General features: G+C 40.3%; 1 protein-coding gene across 1 annotated transcript in view; it reads right to left on the bottom strand.

Annotated features, from left to right (window-relative positions):
• Window positions 1-6,371: 6,371 nt before the first annotated feature.
• The window catches only part of svilb (supervillin b), a 43,898-nt gene continuing 30,293 nt past the window's right edge, over window positions 6,372-19,976 (bottom strand). The window contains 20 exon segments of the mRNA XM_066655744.1: window positions 6,372-7,225; window positions 9,357-9,512; window positions 10,477-10,649; window positions 10,744-10,887; window positions 11,042-11,197; window positions 11,524-11,657; window positions 11,786-11,993; window positions 12,435-12,540; window positions 12,779-12,933; window positions 13,426-13,723; window positions 14,135-14,285; window positions 14,375-14,550; window positions 15,215-15,360; window positions 15,532-15,679; window positions 15,854-15,990; window positions 16,542-16,697; window positions 17,429-17,601; window positions 18,980-19,160; window positions 19,252-19,332; window positions 19,547-19,642. Coding sequence (XP_066511841.1) covers window positions 7,139-7,225; window positions 9,357-9,512; window positions 10,477-10,649; window positions 10,744-10,887; window positions 11,042-11,197; window positions 11,524-11,657; window positions 11,786-11,993; window positions 12,435-12,540; window positions 12,779-12,933; window positions 13,426-13,723; window positions 14,135-14,285; window positions 14,375-14,550; window positions 15,215-15,360; window positions 15,532-15,679; window positions 15,854-15,990; window positions 16,542-16,697; window positions 17,429-17,601; window positions 18,980-19,160; window positions 19,252-19,332; window positions 19,547-19,642 — 3,062 coding nt within the window. The 3' untranslated portion in view covers window positions 6,372-7,138.

Raw genomic sequence — 19,976 nt, 5'->3', positions numbered from 1 at the left:
AAAAGTGAAGAGAATGTAATATACATTTAGAGAACACAGCTGGAATTTAAAAATCATGTTTTACCTTTAAAGGTACATTACACTGTGTGTGTTACAATAATGCACCGTACCATTATTTCTGAGTGTGTGTGTATGTCTTAAAATGGACACTGTACTGCTGGCATTGTAAGAAATGTAATGATCATGTTAGTGCTGTGAGCCAAGGCCAGTGAAGAGACAATGGGTCTGTAGTTAGCAATGCAGGAGAAGCTAAAGCTAACAGTGAGGCAGTGCAGAGAAGACAGGAGCTCACAGCCTGAAAGAACATTTCTGGGGACATTTACAATGCTGTGTGGATGTTTGCTTCCAACATGAACGTTTGACACCTACATGGGAGGCTGCCTGGGATTCACATAGGGAGCTCCAACGTGACCTGCAGCTCCCCCACAAATAGGTTGGAGTTATTTTGGGGATTAAACATGTTTTGGGACAGTTTGTATTGGGAATCTGGGGATTATGGATGTTGTTTTGTTGTGTTGTTTGTGGCGGGTGCGGTGAGGTGGTATTCATCCTCCTCTTAGTGTGTGTGAGGGTGGATGTTCCCTCATCTCTCTGCAAACACCAAACACCACTTAGTGTGTGTGTGTACACCTCAGATCAAGTGGAGCCACCAGGTCTTAATTCATTCCCAAACAAGTCAAAGAGTGACCTTTGTAACATCACCGTCTCCTGCAGCAGTCATGACCTCTCCATTAACTTCACGTGTTATAACAAAACCTGCCAAGAGAAGACACAAAGTGGAAACATTGTCCTCTCAGTGTTTATCAACGAAAGTTCCATCATCTGGAAAGAATGCTGTTTTGGAGATGAGACGATTCTGTGGTGACAAAGGTGTAAACACATGCTGAAGTACATTCTGTTATAAAGAAAAATCTCTGTGTTTCTTGCAAGATTACTTACAATCTGTTTTCATACCATTAGACACAGACAATGACAAGAGACCGGCTCCTTTGCTTACGTGGGTTGTGGTTTTGATCAGTCTTATAGTCATCATCATCATCATCATCATCATCTTGTTCTTCTTCAGAAGGAGATCAACAGGTATTTTCATTTCAAACCAGTTCTATAACAATCTATTTTCATTTTCTTTTAAACAACAGCAACAAAAAAACTGTTACATACGTGTTATATAACGTACATGCCTCTGTAAGAGTGTAAAAATGTTCTGATATTTCACCCGAAAATAAATGAGCATGTTTAGATTAAAGATTCATTTACGGTATTTATTTTAATTAAAAGATGTTTGATGGCCTTCTAACTTGTAATTTATAGTCACTTAATAGTTTTTATAGTTGCATTCATTCTATTCTTTGGGGGCAGCACAGTGGTTTGTTGATGAACATGTTCACCTCCCAAGTGCTGAGACCTTAGTCTCCAGTCCCATCTGCGGGGAGATTCCATGTTCACTCAGTGTAAATAAATAAGTTAAATTTGAACTGAAATTTGAAAATCATATCATTTTAATCATAAATTTGAATCATATTTTTATGAACATTATTTGCCAGTTTAACTGGATGGAGACTACAAATAATCCTCAAGTACTTTTCATCTTTAAATCACCACTGTTGTGCTACAAATGCTAGAGGACACGTTCAAGAATTATTTAACATTAAACACTATACAAACAAAAGTTAGTGACAACTCCTCATCATTGAATTCAAGTGTTTCATTCAAGCCCATCGTCACAGGTGTATAACATCAAGCACCTAGCCATGTATGTCTTTATACACCTTTGTGGAAAAGTGGGTTTGCCAAATGTTTACAAATATATTTCAGCTCTTTGTAATTAAACATTCCATTGAATCCAACACAGAGTAATTTGAATCAAGGAAACTCTGTTTATTAAATCTCTAGAAACCTTTGCTTAGTAAATTCAACTGCTTTGAAAAGGTACCCATTGCCTGCACAGCCACTGGACTGCACACCTGCTTGTATCAGCCCTAGAACAGAAAACACTGCCAACAGAATGTGCTAAGCTTAAGGTTACACTCTTACAAGTAAAGGTTGTACAAAGGGTTCCTTGAGCGATGTCACAGAATAATCACTTTTCATTCCATAAAGAACCATGTTTGTGTGAAGAAGCTTTTAAAGGTTTAAAAATCCAAAGAATCTTTACCAATTTAAATATATTAGCAAACACGGTTCTTTATGGAACCAAATGTAGTTCTTCTAATGCATCGCTCAAAGAATCCTGCATAGTACCTTCATTTTTAAGAGCATAGCATGCTGAAACTCAAGTGTCAACTAGAGGGTTATGAAGTCCACACCTCCAGTACTTTGAGATGAGTTGGAGTGGTGTTTTAAATGCTAGCTGTTCTAGGTGCTCATGTCTGGATCAATATGATATTCATGTATCATGATGATGTGAAATATGAGTACATCTATAAACCAGCTTTGTCTAATCACATTCAAATAATAATAATCTTAGAATTGGTCACTGGACCAATCTAGCAACAGAGAAAGTTTGTTGAAATTATAAGGTCCAATCTAATTTTAGTGCTGCTGTGAGACACTGAGTATGAAATATTTAACTTTCAGTAACGTCAGACAAGTAGCATGGTGTAGGTTTGTTTAGAGAGAGGTGTGTCATTATTCCCCAGTAGAACACAGTTGTCCAATCTTTTACTGAACTCTGCTGCATTTCCTCTGTTCATACAATATACAGTCAGCACAGCACTCAACAAACATCACTAAATACACTGACAAGCCAAAACATCATGGATCAGTAGTATGTAAATGGACTATGAACAGAGGAGTAGCCAAGAATTATACTCAAGTAAAATAAGTGTCACTTTAGAATAGTCTGGCTCAAGTAAAAAGTAGTCACCCAATTAATTACTTGAGTAAGAGTAAAAAATACTCCAGCACTGAGTAACTGCTGAGTGACCTCTTTGTTTAATCAGGACGATACATAAGATTAGATTAGATTCAACTTTATTGTCATTGTGCAGAGTACAAGTACAGGGCCAATGAAATGTAGTTAGCATCTAACCAGTGCAATATATAACATTATTTACATAATTCACAAAGTGCAGTTGTGATATGACATTGTGATTATGGAAGTTAAAGTAACCATATATACATATAGAAATATAAAACATGTAAACAAAGTAACATTGTGCAGGTGATGCATTAAGTACTGAGGAATAAATTAAATACAACTTTACAGAAGGTGCAATGAAATGATTGTGCAATGTTTGTTTAAAGTGCCTGAATAGTGTTCATCCGGATAATACACTTGAATGCACAAAAATAATAAACAGCAATGAACAAATTCAGAGCCGGAGAATCTCTCTTAAACAACTAAAACAATAAATTAAATTCAGCCACAAAAACAAAACAAATCAAAGACGTAGTGCATTGGACGGATCAATAATAATAAGTAGCGAATTGTGAGCAGAATGTAGCACCTCTTCTTCACAAATATACTCAAGTAAAAGTAAAAAGTGTGCTTCATTAAAACTACTCATACATTACATGCAATTTATCCAAAAAGTTACTCTAGTAAATCTATAAATGTAATGGAGAAAATGTAGTTAATTACTACCCACCTCTGATTATGAAGTGGTGTTACCTCAGGGGCAGCGTTGAAACACCCACACACCTGTATACGTTATGATGTGTTATTTCGTGTGGGTATAAAAATGGACAGAGCGGCAAGGCAATGTGAATTATCTGAATGAGGCATAAAAGCGGATGGATATTTACCATTTAAAACTTTGTGCTGTGCAGTGTTCTCTCTCATGCTTTGAGATGTCCTGATGCTCTCCAGATGTTGCCCTGATCCAGCCCCTGTGTCATGTACAAGATCCTGGCCTTGTCTCATCTACACCATCATGCTTGGACGTGCTGTTTTATCTCAAAAAATCTGCACCTACTTTTAACTCACACAGAATCACTGATCACCTCCTCCTTCCTCAGACTCACACGTCACTAATATACTACATTCACATTACAATAACCCCTTCATCTGTCATCAGTTCACTTTCACTTCTGTTCTCTGTTGTGTCTCCGGTGTCGACCCGAGAAGGATGGGTTCCCCGTATGAGTCTTGATTCCTTCCAAGGTTTCTTCCTCGTGTGCTGAGGGAGATTTTCCTTGCCACTGTTGCCCCTGGCTTGCTCATAGGAGGCTTGGACCTGGATCTCTGTAAAGCTGCTTTGTGACGACTTTTGTTGTGAAAAGCGCTATATAAATAAAATTTGATTTGATTTATAAGGTGGGATTCAAAATGTATCGTTTTCCATTCACAGCCTACGGAGCTCCATAGAGTCCAATGTAAACTGCTGTGGGACAGTGCTCTCTTAAAATCCCACTACCAACAGCTTTGCAGTCAACTCCTTCACCATAGCGTCGCCTAGGGACCCACGCGTTTACCATATCGACGGCCTCATTTGGAGCGGGAATGAAGCAGATCGAGGGACGGGGGTTTTGTATTGAGACGGCCAACTTTAAAAATGACAACTGTAAATAAATGTTAAAGTGTTGAAAAGACAACCTGTATATTTTGAAGGTGTTTTTAAAAAAAAAAAAAAAAAAAAAAAAATCCACCTTAAGAAACCCTGGATAATTAAGATGTCAATTTCAACCGGGGAAAACCTCCCATAAACGCGTGGGTCCCTATGCGACACTATGGTGAAGGAGTTGACTGCTAAGCTGTTGGTAGTGGGATGTTAAGAGAGCAGTTTCCCACAGCAGTTTACATTGGACTCTGGAGCTCCGTAGGCCGTGAATGGAAAACGATACATTTTGAATTCCACAATTGTATTGAGACATCCACATTTAAAAATGACCACTTGAAATAAAGGTTAAAAATGTTTAAAAGACAGCTAATATATTGTGAATGAGGTATTGTAAAAAAAATTCCACCTTAAGAAAACCTGGATAATTAAGACGTCCACCTAAAATGTTAGAAAGGACAAGTTTCTCTATCATTTAAAATTTAAATGAAGTTTCTAAGTGAAACTATAAGGAAGTTATGGTGAATTGTTCGGCTGAAAAATGAAAAAACGGTTTTCAGGCAGAGAAGCTAGAGTGCGATGACATCATCCATTCTAACTGCCACCCATTGAAATGAATGGAGGGATTTTGAAGTAGGGATAGAAAGAGAAGAATGAGTGCAAGAGGTCCGAAAACAGATGTGATGGGTCCCGGTGTGCCCAGGTCCGACCGTCTGAAATCTCGTGTCCATAGCTTGAAAATTGACCGAGTTGGAGCACTTTGAAAAAAATACCATTGAAATGACTGGGGGGAAAAAAGGAGCGAAAAACGAGTGTAGCGGGCGAACAAGTGCAGGTATCGGAAAGCTGTATACAAGCCCACATCGTTGCTATAAGACGCACGATTTCCAGTTGGAACAGTGTCGATAGCTCAAACTGCGGGACGAGTTCAGTGGACAAGGAAACGCAGAATAATAAGAATACTGAAAATTAGAAGAACAATATATTATATAAATATAAATGTTTTGGGGCCTTACAAACATCTTTCATCAACAAAATAGTAATGTTTGGCAGTGTATATGTACATTGAATATATTCTGACCTAATACTGGGTAAAATGGATTATGACTCGTCAGCGTGATCAGGAGAGCCCCACTTGCCTGCCATAAAGTGGTACGTTGAAATTGAAGTTTGTGCTTTGTCTTCATTGTACAATAGTGCAATGAAATTTTACCTCTGCATTTAATCCACCTGTGGCAGTCAAAGCACCTGCATCCTGGGGTGAATTTGGGGGATTTAGGTGCCTGGCTCAACTTCCATAGGCTATTAAACAAAAAGGACAGTGAAGGATTTTGTTGAACCTAAAAACAGGCTTGTTACAATCCGACTGCAATAAGAAGCACTACATCCTGAGAAGACGGGTGTATAGATAAGAGTCTTTGATTTGTGCCAAAAAATGCCAGATCTACCTGTCTAATAATGAAGGCCTATTATAGCATGTGAAACAAAGGAGCATAATCGTGATGTACATTTTAAACCGTTTAGCTTCACAAATAAATTTAAAATAAAGTCACAAATAAATTTTAAAACTTACAAGTTAAGGGTACTACTGCTTCTTGCTCAAACAAACCGTTCCACTTTAAGAGACAGTTTGAGTGAAACACGTTATGGGGAGTTAGTTTTGCCTTGAGAACAGCAGTTCCCCAAAACTATTAACATTGATTTTAAGTCATCATACTTTAGTCATTGCGTGTATATTACGAGCTCCAGTTATAAGCTAGCAAACAAAACTCCCACAAACATGCCACGTGGTTTATGTAATTTCATAAAATTTAGACAATCATGGAGAGCAACAATAAAACACGAGTTGGTGACATTTTTTAATATGCTTTGTTTATTCACCATTTCTTTTATCAAAGAAAGTCTTTGAAATGCAGACTAGAGTCCCTTCTGTATATAAACTGTACACAAAAGCAAGGCACTATGCTGTACATTTACAGTAATTCATTCATTTAATCTTTCACCTTCAAATCCTCAATGCTCCTGTACCTTTAAGGCAACAGAGCACCACAACGGCCAAACAATATCCATTCAGCAAAAGGAATTTGCAAACTCAGCACGTTAACTCCTCTTACGATGGAAAATCCAGAGCCAGAGCAATTTTAATTCTATTAAAACACTTACTTGTTTTCTTTTTTTGTTTTAACACACATTTCCAAAATGACATGCACAGCACCATCCCCAGGACAGACGCAGGACAAAACAAGGAGACGTATCAAACCCTTCTCCCGACACGTGATAAAAAGAAACAGAAAAGGACAAAATGACAGTGTTTGATGTAAGATATGATACTGCACAGCACAGTTCATAAAGACATGACATCACACAGTGGACAGTGGCAGCTGCTGAAAGTGCGTAGATTGTGCCGACACGAATACAACGACATCACTTCCTCGGAACACAGCGATAACGTCGAAGACTTACACTGCGGCAGTTTCGCACACAAGTGCATATACTAAAGTGACCATCGGTGTGACCCCATCACCCTGTTCTCAGAACGTAGCCTGACCACACTCCAGTGGGGGTGGTTTCCATGACAACCCCATGTCCCATTACCCCAAGTGGAAGTATGGAGGTACCATCAACGTGATCACAGGAGCCTAGAAGAGTCCTTTGGCTTTTTTAAGGTTGACTTGCTTCCACCCGGGCAAGGCCTCATACTCCTCACGCTTCATCTCCAGGGCTTTCTGAGGAAACAGAACATACCCGAGAGTCACGAGAGGACAGTCAGTGAGGACAAACCACCACCTAGAAGAATGTGGTGAGGTCTCAACATCTGTCTGAAATGGACAGCCATGGCAAAAACTGGACTTTCTCCAAGAACAGCCGTCAACAAAAAATTTAAATATATAAGATTTATTTAGATTTCCACTAATCTTATTTTATAACGTCTAAAACATGCGTGATTCTATCAACAATAATGTGTTTTATTGAGCTGAAAGAGTCACTGCAAATACTCATCTTTATATCTGAAGTAGTACTTGAATACTTTTCAAAATCAGGCTTAAAGTCAACAAGCTGTGATTCTGAGGAACTGCTGTTGTCTTTGGTTTGTTTACGTATGGAAGCTCTCCGTCTTTTAAGGTGGAACAGTGTTTGGGGGAGAAAAGACTGTTTATGTGGCTGAAGTTTAACTTTTTATTCACTGTTTGAATTACTCAAGTCATTTAGCTTTGTAGCTGGTCTGTGTTTATTTTCATGCAGTTATAATACAAAAGGGTTTAGAGTCAGTTCCACCGTAAAGTCTTGAATAAAACAATATCCTCACCTGTTTTCATGATTTTCAATGTTTGGAGGTCTTATCACTGTCTATAAATAGGTCCAGATGCTGTTTTTCTGCCATGAGCAGGAGCAGAGAGAGGATGCCTAGTATATTGGCCCGAGCCCCTTTTTTATTTTATTTTTAATTTTTTTAAGTGACACTAGGTTTTCGTGAACACTTCAGATTTGTTTCCAGCTCAACACAAACAGCCTGGAGAGCGAGAAAATTGTGTGGAAAAAAAATCCACTTCATTTAATAAGTGTTTTGTCCTGCATTACAAACTACTTCTAGTACGGAGCATTGTGCTCGTTTTTAACAAGTTTTGTTTAGTTCACTATGAGAAGCAGCAGTGAGGATAATACACAGAAAGAGTTACATTCATTCACAGATGATCTACTAAAAATGAGCAGATAATCAAAGAGCTTTGGGAGTGACAGGCTCATCAAAATACAAAGAGGACCACCTTGAAACCCCTCTCTCTGCTGAATCTCATCATTCCCATTTTGCACATTGTAAGCTTTAGGGCTGTGGCCTAAAGTGTCTCTGACTGGAGTGAACTTCACCAATGCAGCCGTCTGGGAATGACCAAGATTCCAGCAGCACGATGTCTACACATCAGCGGAACTTAACAAAACAGGACTTTATTGACAGCTCTCACTAGAAGCTAGATATATCACACCTCAATGATTCATGCCTTGAGTTCAGGTGAAAGGAATTTAACTATGGAACTGCATAGAAAGAAGAGAGGGTGAAACAGAGCAAGATCAAAATCAAATGAGGAAAGAGGGATGGAGGGAGAATGAAGGAGAGAGTGACAGTGATGGAGAACAGGGGGGAGTTCAGAGGTGGGTTGGGGGTGTTGTGGAACTAAAAGAGAGAGAGCGAGAGTGAGATCCTTTGAGAATGAGGGTAAAAGGTGCTAAGCTAAACCAGAAGAAACAAAGTTGTGGTCATGCTAGGCAACCTAAAGTAAAATCTTGGAGAAGTCCATAAATGTAAAACATGTACTGAAGCATGTGTGTCCTAGCCTTAGAAAAGGCAAAAAGAAGCCAAGGAAAGAAGAGTGCAATAGGAACAAAGTGATCAAGTCCATTGGTGAAGAAAGGACAGGAGCAGTGATTTCTCTGTGTGAGAACCACTCGTGTAAAAAGAAACACTCACCTACAAACCCCTACAAACCAGCCTGGAGTATGAAAACAGAACATCAGAATCTGCACATTTAGAAACTGAGTACAAGAAAACACCTCTCTTTTAAAAAGGACCATTCAGGCCAAATACTACTGTCCTTCAGGTTATTCATCACCATTTATGAGTTTGTTCAGATTTAGTGTTTATGGACCATCAAAGTTCTCTCAGAAATTCAGTTTATCACAAGGGTTACAGCTGTTAAATATCCTTCAGATTTGGGACCGAATATAATACCTTTAACCTCCATATTTTATAAGTAAAGGATCTTAATGAATGAATTTAAAAAATACATTTCGAATACAATCATTCTGAGATCTTAAGTTTGAATCCTGAGCACTGAGGAACGAGTGGATGGTGCATGATCTAACCTCAAAGTCGTCATCGGACAGGTAGATTTCAAGACGCAGGGGGTCAACACCGTGGGGAAGGGGTCGGCTCTGCAGCTCTTCAAGTGGGTAGATGCTTTGACAGAGACGAGAGAGAACGTCCTCCACCAGAATGATCTGGTTACACACCTCTGCCTCCTACACACACACACCTCAAGTTAAGTCAATACAATACAGAAAAACTTTACAGTTTTGGGATGGAAGCTATTAATTGTTCACATCTACTAATGCCATTAGAAAATCAGATGTTAAGAGAAAAATATAATACATTGTAATGCTTCCATTGTAGCTTTTTTAGAGTGTGTAGTAAGTTATTCTAAATCTATTTATATTTACAAAATACAATCAAGTTCTGTGACAACATTGAAATTATTTATTCTCAATATTTCTCTAGGGTGGCACAGCCTGGAGGTTGTGGGGTTCGATTCCCATTCCGGGTGACTGTCTGTGAGGAGTGTGGTGTGTTCTCTCTGTGTCTGCGTGGGTTTCCTCCGGGTGACTGTCTGTGAGGAGTGTGGTGTTTTCTCTCTGTGTCCGCGTGGGTTTCCTCCCACAGTCCAAAAACACACGTTGGTAGGTGGATTGGAGACTCAAAAGTGTCCGTAGGTGTGAGTGTGTGAGTAAATGTGCGAGTTGCCCTGTGAAGGACTGGTGCCCCCTCCAGGGTGTATTCCCACCTTGCGCCCAATGATTCCAGGTAGGCTCTGGACCCACCGCGACCCTGAACTGGATAAGGGTTACAGATAATGAATGAATGAATGAATGAATGAATATTTTCTAGGTTTCTCTCTGATAAATAAAGCTTTGAGGGAATAAACACAGACTCTTCATTTTATTGCATTTTACACAAATGTCCCAACTTTTCTGGGAAAGGGGTTTGTATGTTGCACCAAACGTCCTGGAGGAACGTTATTTCATCTCACAGTGTACTGCGCTGTATGAGGCTGTGAAAAAAAAGGCTACTTTACAGGTTCAGACAAAAGCAACAAATTACAAGCCAACATGAGTTTTTAAATGCGTCTTATTTTAACAATTCATTTTAAAAAGAAATAGCCCAGTTACCCACATATGAGAATATAATTAAATATACATTTTAGAATACAGAGGTTATTTACAGGTGTGTGTGTGTGTGTGTGTGTGTACGCAGTCTCACCTGTTCTGTTATCTCTGCGATATCTTCTCGATGCTCCCAGCTGGGGAACATGTTAGTGAAGGTGAGGGGCTCCAGCCCGGCGTGGATCAGGTACGACTTCTGAGGATTTCTCTCATTCTTCTCTGAAAGGTGAAAACATCACCAGTTGAGCCTTAATATCTATTGTCCATATTTAATCAAAAAGCAGAGAAACACTGCACTAAGTTGATACCTCACCTCTGCAGTATCGGAGCACAGTTTCCATGGCACATTTCCTATCAGCATCCCAACGGATGCGAGCTGACCCTGGTGTTTCAGTGTCCTGTGGCCACCAGCCCTGCCACAGGTAGACCTCATGATAGTTATCTACCAGGAACAGAGCTACAGAGAGATTAAAGCAAGAGAGCAGGAAAAATAGAGGGTCACATCACTGGGGTTGAATTCTTCAGCTCATTTTCATTTGTCTCAATTACTAAAAGCAATAGGACATTAATACAGTGTGTCCAGCTGTTCAGGGGTGTGGGTTAAACGTTACCTGGCTGAGGGGCAGAGTACAGGTCCTCCTGGAGGAATGGGAGTGAGCTGACTAGGTCTGGAGCTCTGGATGGGTAGAAAAATTCCTGAGCGACAAACTCACCAGAAGAACTAGTCAGCTGGAACAGTCGAGGGGTGAAGTTAAATTTTCCAGGGTCTAAAAATCAAGTCGACAAAATTAAGACTTGCAGTAGAAGTTTAACAAACACAAAGACAATGTTTATACAAAAAACATTCAAGATTTCAATAAATAAATACAGGGGTAAATTAGTTTTATCTGTAAATTTCAACATAATACAATTTTTGAGGTGTAAACATTCAAACAATTCATTTACTCTCCAAAATGGCATTAGGCTTGTTCAAAATCACTCTTTATAACATCTCTCTGTAAGACTGCTTATAGAGGACTGCTCTTTCCCTTGACACTGATCTGAATGAAGACTTTAAAGAGCAACAGTTAAAGGTAAATGTGAAAAGCCGTACCTTGAAGCATGCAGTCATAAGCTTTACGGTCCTTCCCGCCTAAAGCTTCCCAGAATTCCATCGGTTCTGCCCCCTCTTCACACTCATGGATGGTCACGTTGCAACTGCTGTGAAGTCCAGCCTCCAGAGGTCGCCTTGAAGGAACAGCATCAGGTTATTGGTGCTCAGTCCAGTAAATCGTGTTTTATTGAGCTTCTGCTTTTTGTTTATTATTTTAAAATGTGTTTTCATCAAAAAGAATACCACCATGTGGTGAACTCACTGCTCTCTGATCTTGTCCGCGCCGGTGCAGGCCACTTCACGGGTGTGCGCTTGAGTCTTGCAGCCGTGCCACAGATAGAGGAGGGCTTGGTTACTGTTCAGCAGGATCATGGAGGTGCGAGATCGCAGACTGCTGCAGTGACACGCTACTTCCAGCAAGTGTCCCTCGACTGGCACTTCACCACGAACACAGTACAGACGCCACTCACCTGGAGGGCAGAGATATTACTTCTGTAAGAGCTTAACAATAATATTCTGTGGTGTTTGGATCAAAGGAATTGAGAAAAACATGGCTCTTATTGGATAATGCTCTTTATTGAACTAAAAATACAGAGAATCTTAGTCTAGCACTTAACTACTCACACAAAGGGGTATCAAATACACAGGAACACGAGGACAGAGGCCACTAAACTCAATAAAACTACAGTTTTTTACACAAACATTTAAGAATGTCCCCATCAGGCCACAGGGAGAGCACAGTATTAATATAAAACTTTAACTTCTCAATGTTTCAGTATCTCTACAGAGGTAAATCCTTGTTGAGTTTTTACAAAAACGCTGCTTTATAAACGTATGACGTAACACAGCTATCTGTAGTTAGAACTGGAAGGTGACCATGAGGATTAAACAGACGAGAGAATTGTTCTTACTCTGAATGTTCTCCTCCTCTTCCTCCCTCTTCCCCGAATGAACAATCATGCCTCCATTGAAACACTGCAGGAAACATGGCGGTTCTTTGCCCTGCTGCACCTGGACCTACAAAATCACCACAAACTATAACCATCTGGAACAATGCCACCAGTCCAGTACAGGCCAGATGTGGGCGCACACATACGTACACACACTGCGAATAAGTAAATACATATAAATGAGTCATTGTAGATAATAAACACCACTGTTTTAATAATTTTTGGGGTGGAAAGTACTTTTAAAAGTAGGAACAGTGGTGTTTGTGCTGGTATGCAGATGCCACTACCTTTCACACACACTTTACCTGTGCCCCTCTCTCTTCATCCAGCTCGACAGTCATCAGTGCTGAGGTTCCTTTCTCACTCACTGTGGAGTTTCTGCCCTGCCAAAAGAAATAGCAGCACTTCTCCCGGCCAGGACCAGCACTGCGAACCTGCTCGGGCTTCTGCCTGCTCCCCACTACACACACACACACACACACACACACCAAACTAACATGTATCAAACTTCTAAACACAAAATAGTTTTGTTTTGTTGTGAGTGGTATATTCATGCCTACGTTAAGCCGTTATTTTCTTACATCTTCCTATTACAAATATTTAAAAGCTAGACATGGTGGAGACTTTTTGTTTTTGTAAATCCACTGATGTTTGTTCAGGAGCCCTGGCAATGAGCTGCCACTGTTTTCCTTAACCACGACTGCCCCCTGGTGGACCACAGGTTGTATGCACAGTATAGCATGTACATTCACAAAGCCAAGAAAGGCCCTTTCTCCACCACCCAATAAAATTGGATCCATTCATTAGCTGCTAACAATTATGTTGGTAGGTTAAATGTGTCCAGCTCCTAAAAACCTAAGCAAAAATACCACTGATTATGATTATAGAACTACTTTATTGCAAAACATTTTAAAAACCCTCCCACAGCAGTCTTTCAGCTCGGGGTACTGACCTGCGACGCTCACCATGTACTTCCACTTCACCACATATGCGTCTCCCTCATGGAACTGACCGATGCTCTGTTTGGGGAGCCTGCTGTAGTCAAACTCCAGTATATGCCAGACATCCACGCTGACGGTGCCGAGCTCCAGAGAGCGCAGGTGGTCCTCAGAGCTGCCATTCACAGGCCCGTGACCACGACCCACATCCTGACCGTCCAGGATCATGCTGACCGTCGACTGCAGCACCGGCAGCATCAGAGCCACGTCATACGCACAACACTCCGACCGGGAGTCCACACTCTGAGCCAGCTGTGCACATCGATGGGTGGAGGGGAGAGATTTGGAGGCTATCACATTCGCTCATTTTGGTCAGAAACAGTTAAAACTTTATGAACACTAACTGACCTAAATGCTGTTGTGCTTTTGAGAGTGTTGTGAACTCTAGATTATTTTCCCCTACATGTTACAGTAAGACCTAGAGAAATAGTGCACTAAAAACTAGCAGCTGAATTAAAATCGAAAGAGCTCATTGGCTTCTGGGTACTTGTATTAGACATGGTGAAGGATCTCAGTGTGTGTTCAGTAAGTTGCTCTTTTGTTTCCCTTTTATAGCTCTCTCATTGAACATGTCATGTGTGCAAGAGCCAATCACATCACTGAACACTTACAGTACACATTAACACCAAGTTATAAGAGTCAATCATGTAAAAACATACTTACCTTTTGCTCAAATGACTGCTCATTGCCATTTTTGGCTTGTGGTGAAGTGGCCATTTCCCTCCAGTCTAAAAACTTCTCTTTGAACAGAGAAGTTTCATTGTGTTCTGTCAACCTGCCGAATATGGCCCAGTCTGGACGGCCCTGGCCTTTCCTGCAAAAACAGACTTTCACCATCTCGAAAAAAGAGCAAGACAGAATACCTTCTTATTTGAGAGTGTGTTAACCGTGCCATTTCCAGACCTAGGTATGAGTGAATTGCAACCGCCTGGGTCCAGAGGGTTGATGTCGCAGTTGGTGTAGTCAAAAGTGCCATTCCACAAGTGCTTAGCCAGCTGAAAGGCCACTTTCCTCTGTGCCAGTGTTACCTCCTTACCATGCCATACATAGACCTCACTGCCAAGATCAAACACCAGCACCTACACACACACACACACAATACAAATCATGAGCAAAATCTGATTAGTTGGCTTACAGAGAGAGGCACTGTAAAATGTCTGGTTTATACGTGTAGAATGCACCTTTATTTACTTAGAAAACCAAACAAAATAAACAGGCTCCATCATCAGGAGATGCTATTCTAGGCTGAGAATCCAAGAGTACCATTAATTGGCCTCACTCCCTACAAAAATTGGTAGTCCTTCCTTTTCCTGATTAAGATCAATACTAGCCAGTTCAGGTGTCTGTTAGCTGGCAAATTAGCTCTGTAAACGTTCTCACATTGAGCTGGCACGGGGTTCCTAGTGGCCGTTTGTAAAGAGCTTGACTGGGTGACTCTTTGCTTACTAATGGATAGCACTGGCTGTTACTACAATTGGGGATAAAAGTGGGTAAATAGTTTAAATAAATACAATTTTTTTCATACGACTGTTTACATGACAAAGAACATCAGTTAAATTTGGATAAATTCCACATTATTCAAAATGTCATTAGCAGTCATAATTATTCAAATTTTTAGTGTATAATAACAATATAATATTGTGAATGAACTGTTATAAGTCTACACTCTGGACTGAGTTTAATAATAGTACACCCAGTCAACACAGGAAAAACGTCACGTAATCAGAGTAAACCATTTCAGACCTCTTTGGACCCCAGCAGGGAACTGCGAGGCATTTTGCCCCAGAAATCATCATCAGGAAGCAGCTTATCATCCACTAGACGGAAAACACAATTCGTCTCCACGATGGCGCTCTCAAAAAACTCGTCCTCTTCTGGGGAGCCAGCCGCTGTAACGACACACAACACACACATTTACTTTCTCCTACGTTCTGTGATTTTTCTGCTTGTTAATGCCTTCATTCATCGTCAGTAACTGCCTCTTATAAAATGTGTATAAATGTTTATTCAGTTCAGTCTCATTGTGTGTTGGTGTGTTTAGGTTTGTGTTGGAAACACACCCTGGTAACTGCCTGGACCGCCAAGAATTTTCCAGAACTCTGCTGCTGCAGGGCTTTGACTGTTCATCCCTTCCTCAATGGTCTCCACCTGTGTTGCCCGGCAACCAAGGTCATGGTTCAGCTGGATGAAAGTAGCCAACTCAGACGCCTAAACAAAAGGAATTGGGGGGGGGGGTATTACAGAATTAACCAACTTTCCTACAATAAATTAACACATTTATGCATATTATATAAAGTCAGTGCTACAGAATATAGTTTGTCAATATTGAAAACACTTCAATAACAGGACTACGCTCCACAAACAGTGTCAGGTTAACTGTACCTTTGCCTTCTCAATGACATTTGCAAATTCTCCCATCCAAACGAAGCAGTGCTCAGGGGTGACCAAAAGAAAGCAGTCACCACTGTTCAGAGAGGACACTCTAGGCTCCACTAGTCTGGTCTGGACATGTCTACGACCTAGGCAACAAATATATATGTTTTTATTAAACTGAAAAAATTGTCTTATACAACTTGCTTAAAAGTACTTATTAAATAATTACTAACCAATCAGACGTGGGAAACCTCCAGCCCATGGGGCATACACCGCCTACACTCAACAGCATATGTTCTGCCAGATATTTACACATTTTACTGGATAGATTGTTAGGCAAACAAATCGAGCCCTGTTCAAATGATTCAGTCGGCTGTGGGAACCATGATTTTTGTTTCATCCACTAGTTGCGTTTCTGCTATCAACTGTTAAGTCTGAAAAATGGCTAAGCAAAGGAAAGCCAATAATTTTTTTTATTTTTTCCCCACCCCTGCCATGAATCTTAAATGAATAACTTAACACACGTTAACACTGCCCTGCGTTCAAAAAGAAGAGACAAACTCCAAAAATTTATTTAGATCATCACTCTATATATGACTTTATAATAAATATGCTTATAAAACTAGACATAGAACATTGCTAATACTGAGGCGTGTATCTATATCATATTCAACATGTCGGAAGGTGTGGGACTGACCTTTAACCTGCATGAGCATCAGCTTTTTGTAGGGAGCCGCGCTGTTATTGGTGACCTGCTCAGAGATGCTGACGCTGCGTAGACTCACACTGCTGTAGTTCTCTTTACTGGCCAAACCGGCCAGAGCAGCATCAGACAAACTGGAGCTTTTACTCACTGCAAACACAAACCAAACATAAACAGAGAGAAACCAAATATGATACTGTGACTACACAGCTGCTGTCATTGCTCATTGTTCAAAAGATTGTAGACACCCCTTAAATTAGTGAATCAGCTCACACCATGGACATAAGTTTAGGTTTACAAGTACAACCTCCACTACACACCACCTCCAGGGACAAGGGGAGGGGGGGGGGGGGGGGGGGCGTGAGTCATGAGTTGATGCTCAAAACCAAATAGGTAAGAAGTCACCAGCACTGGCCTGTGAAACACTGTAGCTACATTCTCTGTGATATATCCTTTAATTTGGGAGAATATGAGTCCATCTTTTACACCAGATTTTCACAAAATATTTAAGGCCAGTTGTAACTTTAATTATATTAAAAAAAGTGTTGATAAAAGGTTATTTGACGTCTGAATATTTGACTGAGAAAGATGGCCTGCATTCATATGCCTGTGTTGGGTGCCCTGGGTCAAAAAAGAAATACAAATCCATGGCTCATTAACATTTAAAAATAAATAAAACACTCTCAGTATGGAAAACTAAAGCAGGCGTCTAGAAATTGTTCACAAACCTGCAGAAATTTAAAGACATTTAAATACAACTTATATTTTGACCAGATGCATCCATCTAAAATTAACCCTCAGTTATTTCTTATTTAAATAACTTTTACAGAATCAGTCTGTCATGGTAAAGACACTAATTTCTCCCTCTCTTCATCACTCACTCTTCTCCTGTTTGATCCTCTTGCTCTCCAGGACACCGATGTTTAGGCGTTGTTCAGTGTACTCGTGTCTAATGTCCTCTCGTGCTGCTAGTATCTTCAGTGGGTTGCGAGAAGCCTGAACATTACGTAAGGGACGCACTGCCCTCTTGTGCTGCACCATCGCTGAAGTAAGCCTGCAGTCAAACAGATCAAGGACCAAGCAGATGATGTATATGAATTTTTGTGGTGTATTAAAGACAAAAATACACACACACGACAAATTAAACCTAGCTTTGCCCAGAACAATTTAATGGAAGTGACCACTTAAAAAACACCAATATTGGCTTAAATTACATAAAAGCATAACATACAAATGTCAGTTAAGGACAAGAGCTTGGTGCAAGAAAGCACACGACATCACTCACTCACTTTAAGCATTGCTCTTGTTTGCATAATTGCTTGATTAAATGCTCCTGCAATGTTAATTAGCTGCTTCCTTTCACTTTCTGAACTCCTGTGATTAGTTCTGGCTGTCAGACAGCAGGAGCAATCTGGTTCCAAGACAATCACAGCTAAGAACAGCAACCGAGGCAGTTAATCAGATCATTCTTCGTTCAGTCACACCCTTCCCTTATCTACACATTAAGCAATATGAGAATGTTCAATTAAACCATGGAGCACGTCATTACATGCTAATCCTCAAGATTAGCATGTCCAAACATACAACTGTGTCATTTCAAAAAGAACATTAGACTAAAGAGACTTAGAAACCGCCATGTCCTGATATTGTTCTATTAAAATCCATTAGGACTGGCTTGAATATTATATTATCATCTTCTCACACGGCCCAAAACCCAATCTGCTACAATGTACCTGGATCAGCGCTGATTCCCAGTTATTAGGCTCCAACTGTAATACACTGGGGGTCCTCGACTTACGTCGTTGATCCGTTCCTACGTTGCGTAATAAACCGATTTTCGGTGTAAGTCGGAACATACGTACATACTGTACGTAAATAACATACTGTAAGCACTTATCCTATCCTTACACCTATCCTCCTTGGTCCCGAGCCGCGTAACTGTGTATTCTTCCGACGCGCCGCGCACACCACACACAAAGTTCACGTTACGACGTTTATGATGCAAAACCACTTAAGTCGAAACAAGGCTTTATACAGTAAATGGGAGATGTGTCGTAACCACGAAACATCGTAACTCGGGACTGACGTAACCAGAGGACCTCCTGTATTCATTACAATACATGCTTTTAACTTACTCCAGATATTGTTTATCAGTCTTAAATTTTTATTTATAAAATACTTAAAACACATTTTAACAACAGATATGTCATTTTTGCGATGGGTGAGATTATTTAAGATGATAGAATTTTATAATTGTGGCAATTTGGGACAAACATGCTCTCAATTTCAAACAAACCATAACCATACAGCAAACTCCCCCCACACAACGACCTGAGGCAGGGATCGACTACCTGCAGCATCAGAGCGCCACTTAAAATGTAAATAACCAGATGTTACGCCACGTCAGCCATCACTATTTGTTTTGCACTTACATTGGTGTTTGTTTGCCAAAGATGGCGTCAAAATCGTCTTCAATGGGCATCCTGCTGGTGATGGTGCGGGGAATGTCAGCCACATGACGGTAGAACTTTGAGAATATCTCATCATCCAACTTCATCACTTCCTTTACTGCCTTCTCAGTGACTGTCAGAGTGGTCTCCTGTAAACCTGTCACTGGGAGAGAAAGGGAACAAAAAGACCAACAAATTGTAGACTCAGAAATCCCCAGAGGATCTGGACAGATCAAAGCATCCACAGCTCTTACCTTTATTGTTCAGCCGTCCCAAAAACGTCTCCAGCTTATCTAGCTTCTTGTCAGACTCCATATCGGCTCTGGCTTCAATCTCTGTTAGGGAATATGTGTGTTACAGATAGTTTGACTAAACAAAAAATAAATAAATCATAATCAATAAAGCTGGTAGGTCACAGATGAATCACTGCACACGCGGAGTTAAAGGTAATATTACGGCACCATATAATACAAGGTGCATTAAAGGGTACACTTTCGGGGTGAATATTATGATTAGTAGTTGTTCACAGGTGGCGTCTGTAATATTTACCCTCTTGTGGTTTGGAAATGGCTGAAAGGCTGCTCTTCAGTTTAGCAGAGACAGGAGACAGAATGGGACTGATCACTGCTGAAGAAGCTGCCAAACCTGAGACAGAATCAAGGTCAAAGTCAAACCTTACGTCTTTGTACAGATAGAAAAGGAAAAACTGACGTGCCTTAAGAGTTTTTTTGGCAAATGCTGCAGAGACTAATACAACATGAGACAGTATTTAAAATCCATCGTGCGTAAACATCTTAAACATCTCATATTAATGTTACAATAATTTGATTTCAAAACAAACATATACATTTTTTAAATTATATTTAACAAAACCAAAAAATGTTCAGCTTCATTTTAATTACAATGGAACCTCGAGTTACGAAGTGTTCCGAACACGTACAAATCGAGTTATGAGTAGAGGTGCGAGCAAGGTTTCTGA

This window comes from Hoplias malabaricus, chromosome Y (genome assembly GCF_029633855.1).
Source record: "Hoplias malabaricus isolate fHopMal1 chromosome Y, fHopMal1.hap1, whole genome shotgun sequence".
Taxonomy (NCBI): domain Eukaryota; kingdom Metazoa; phylum Chordata; class Actinopteri; order Characiformes; family Erythrinidae; genus Hoplias; species Hoplias malabaricus.
Note: the sequence above shows the minus strand (reverse complement) of the source record. Positions and strands in the feature narration are given on the sequence as shown.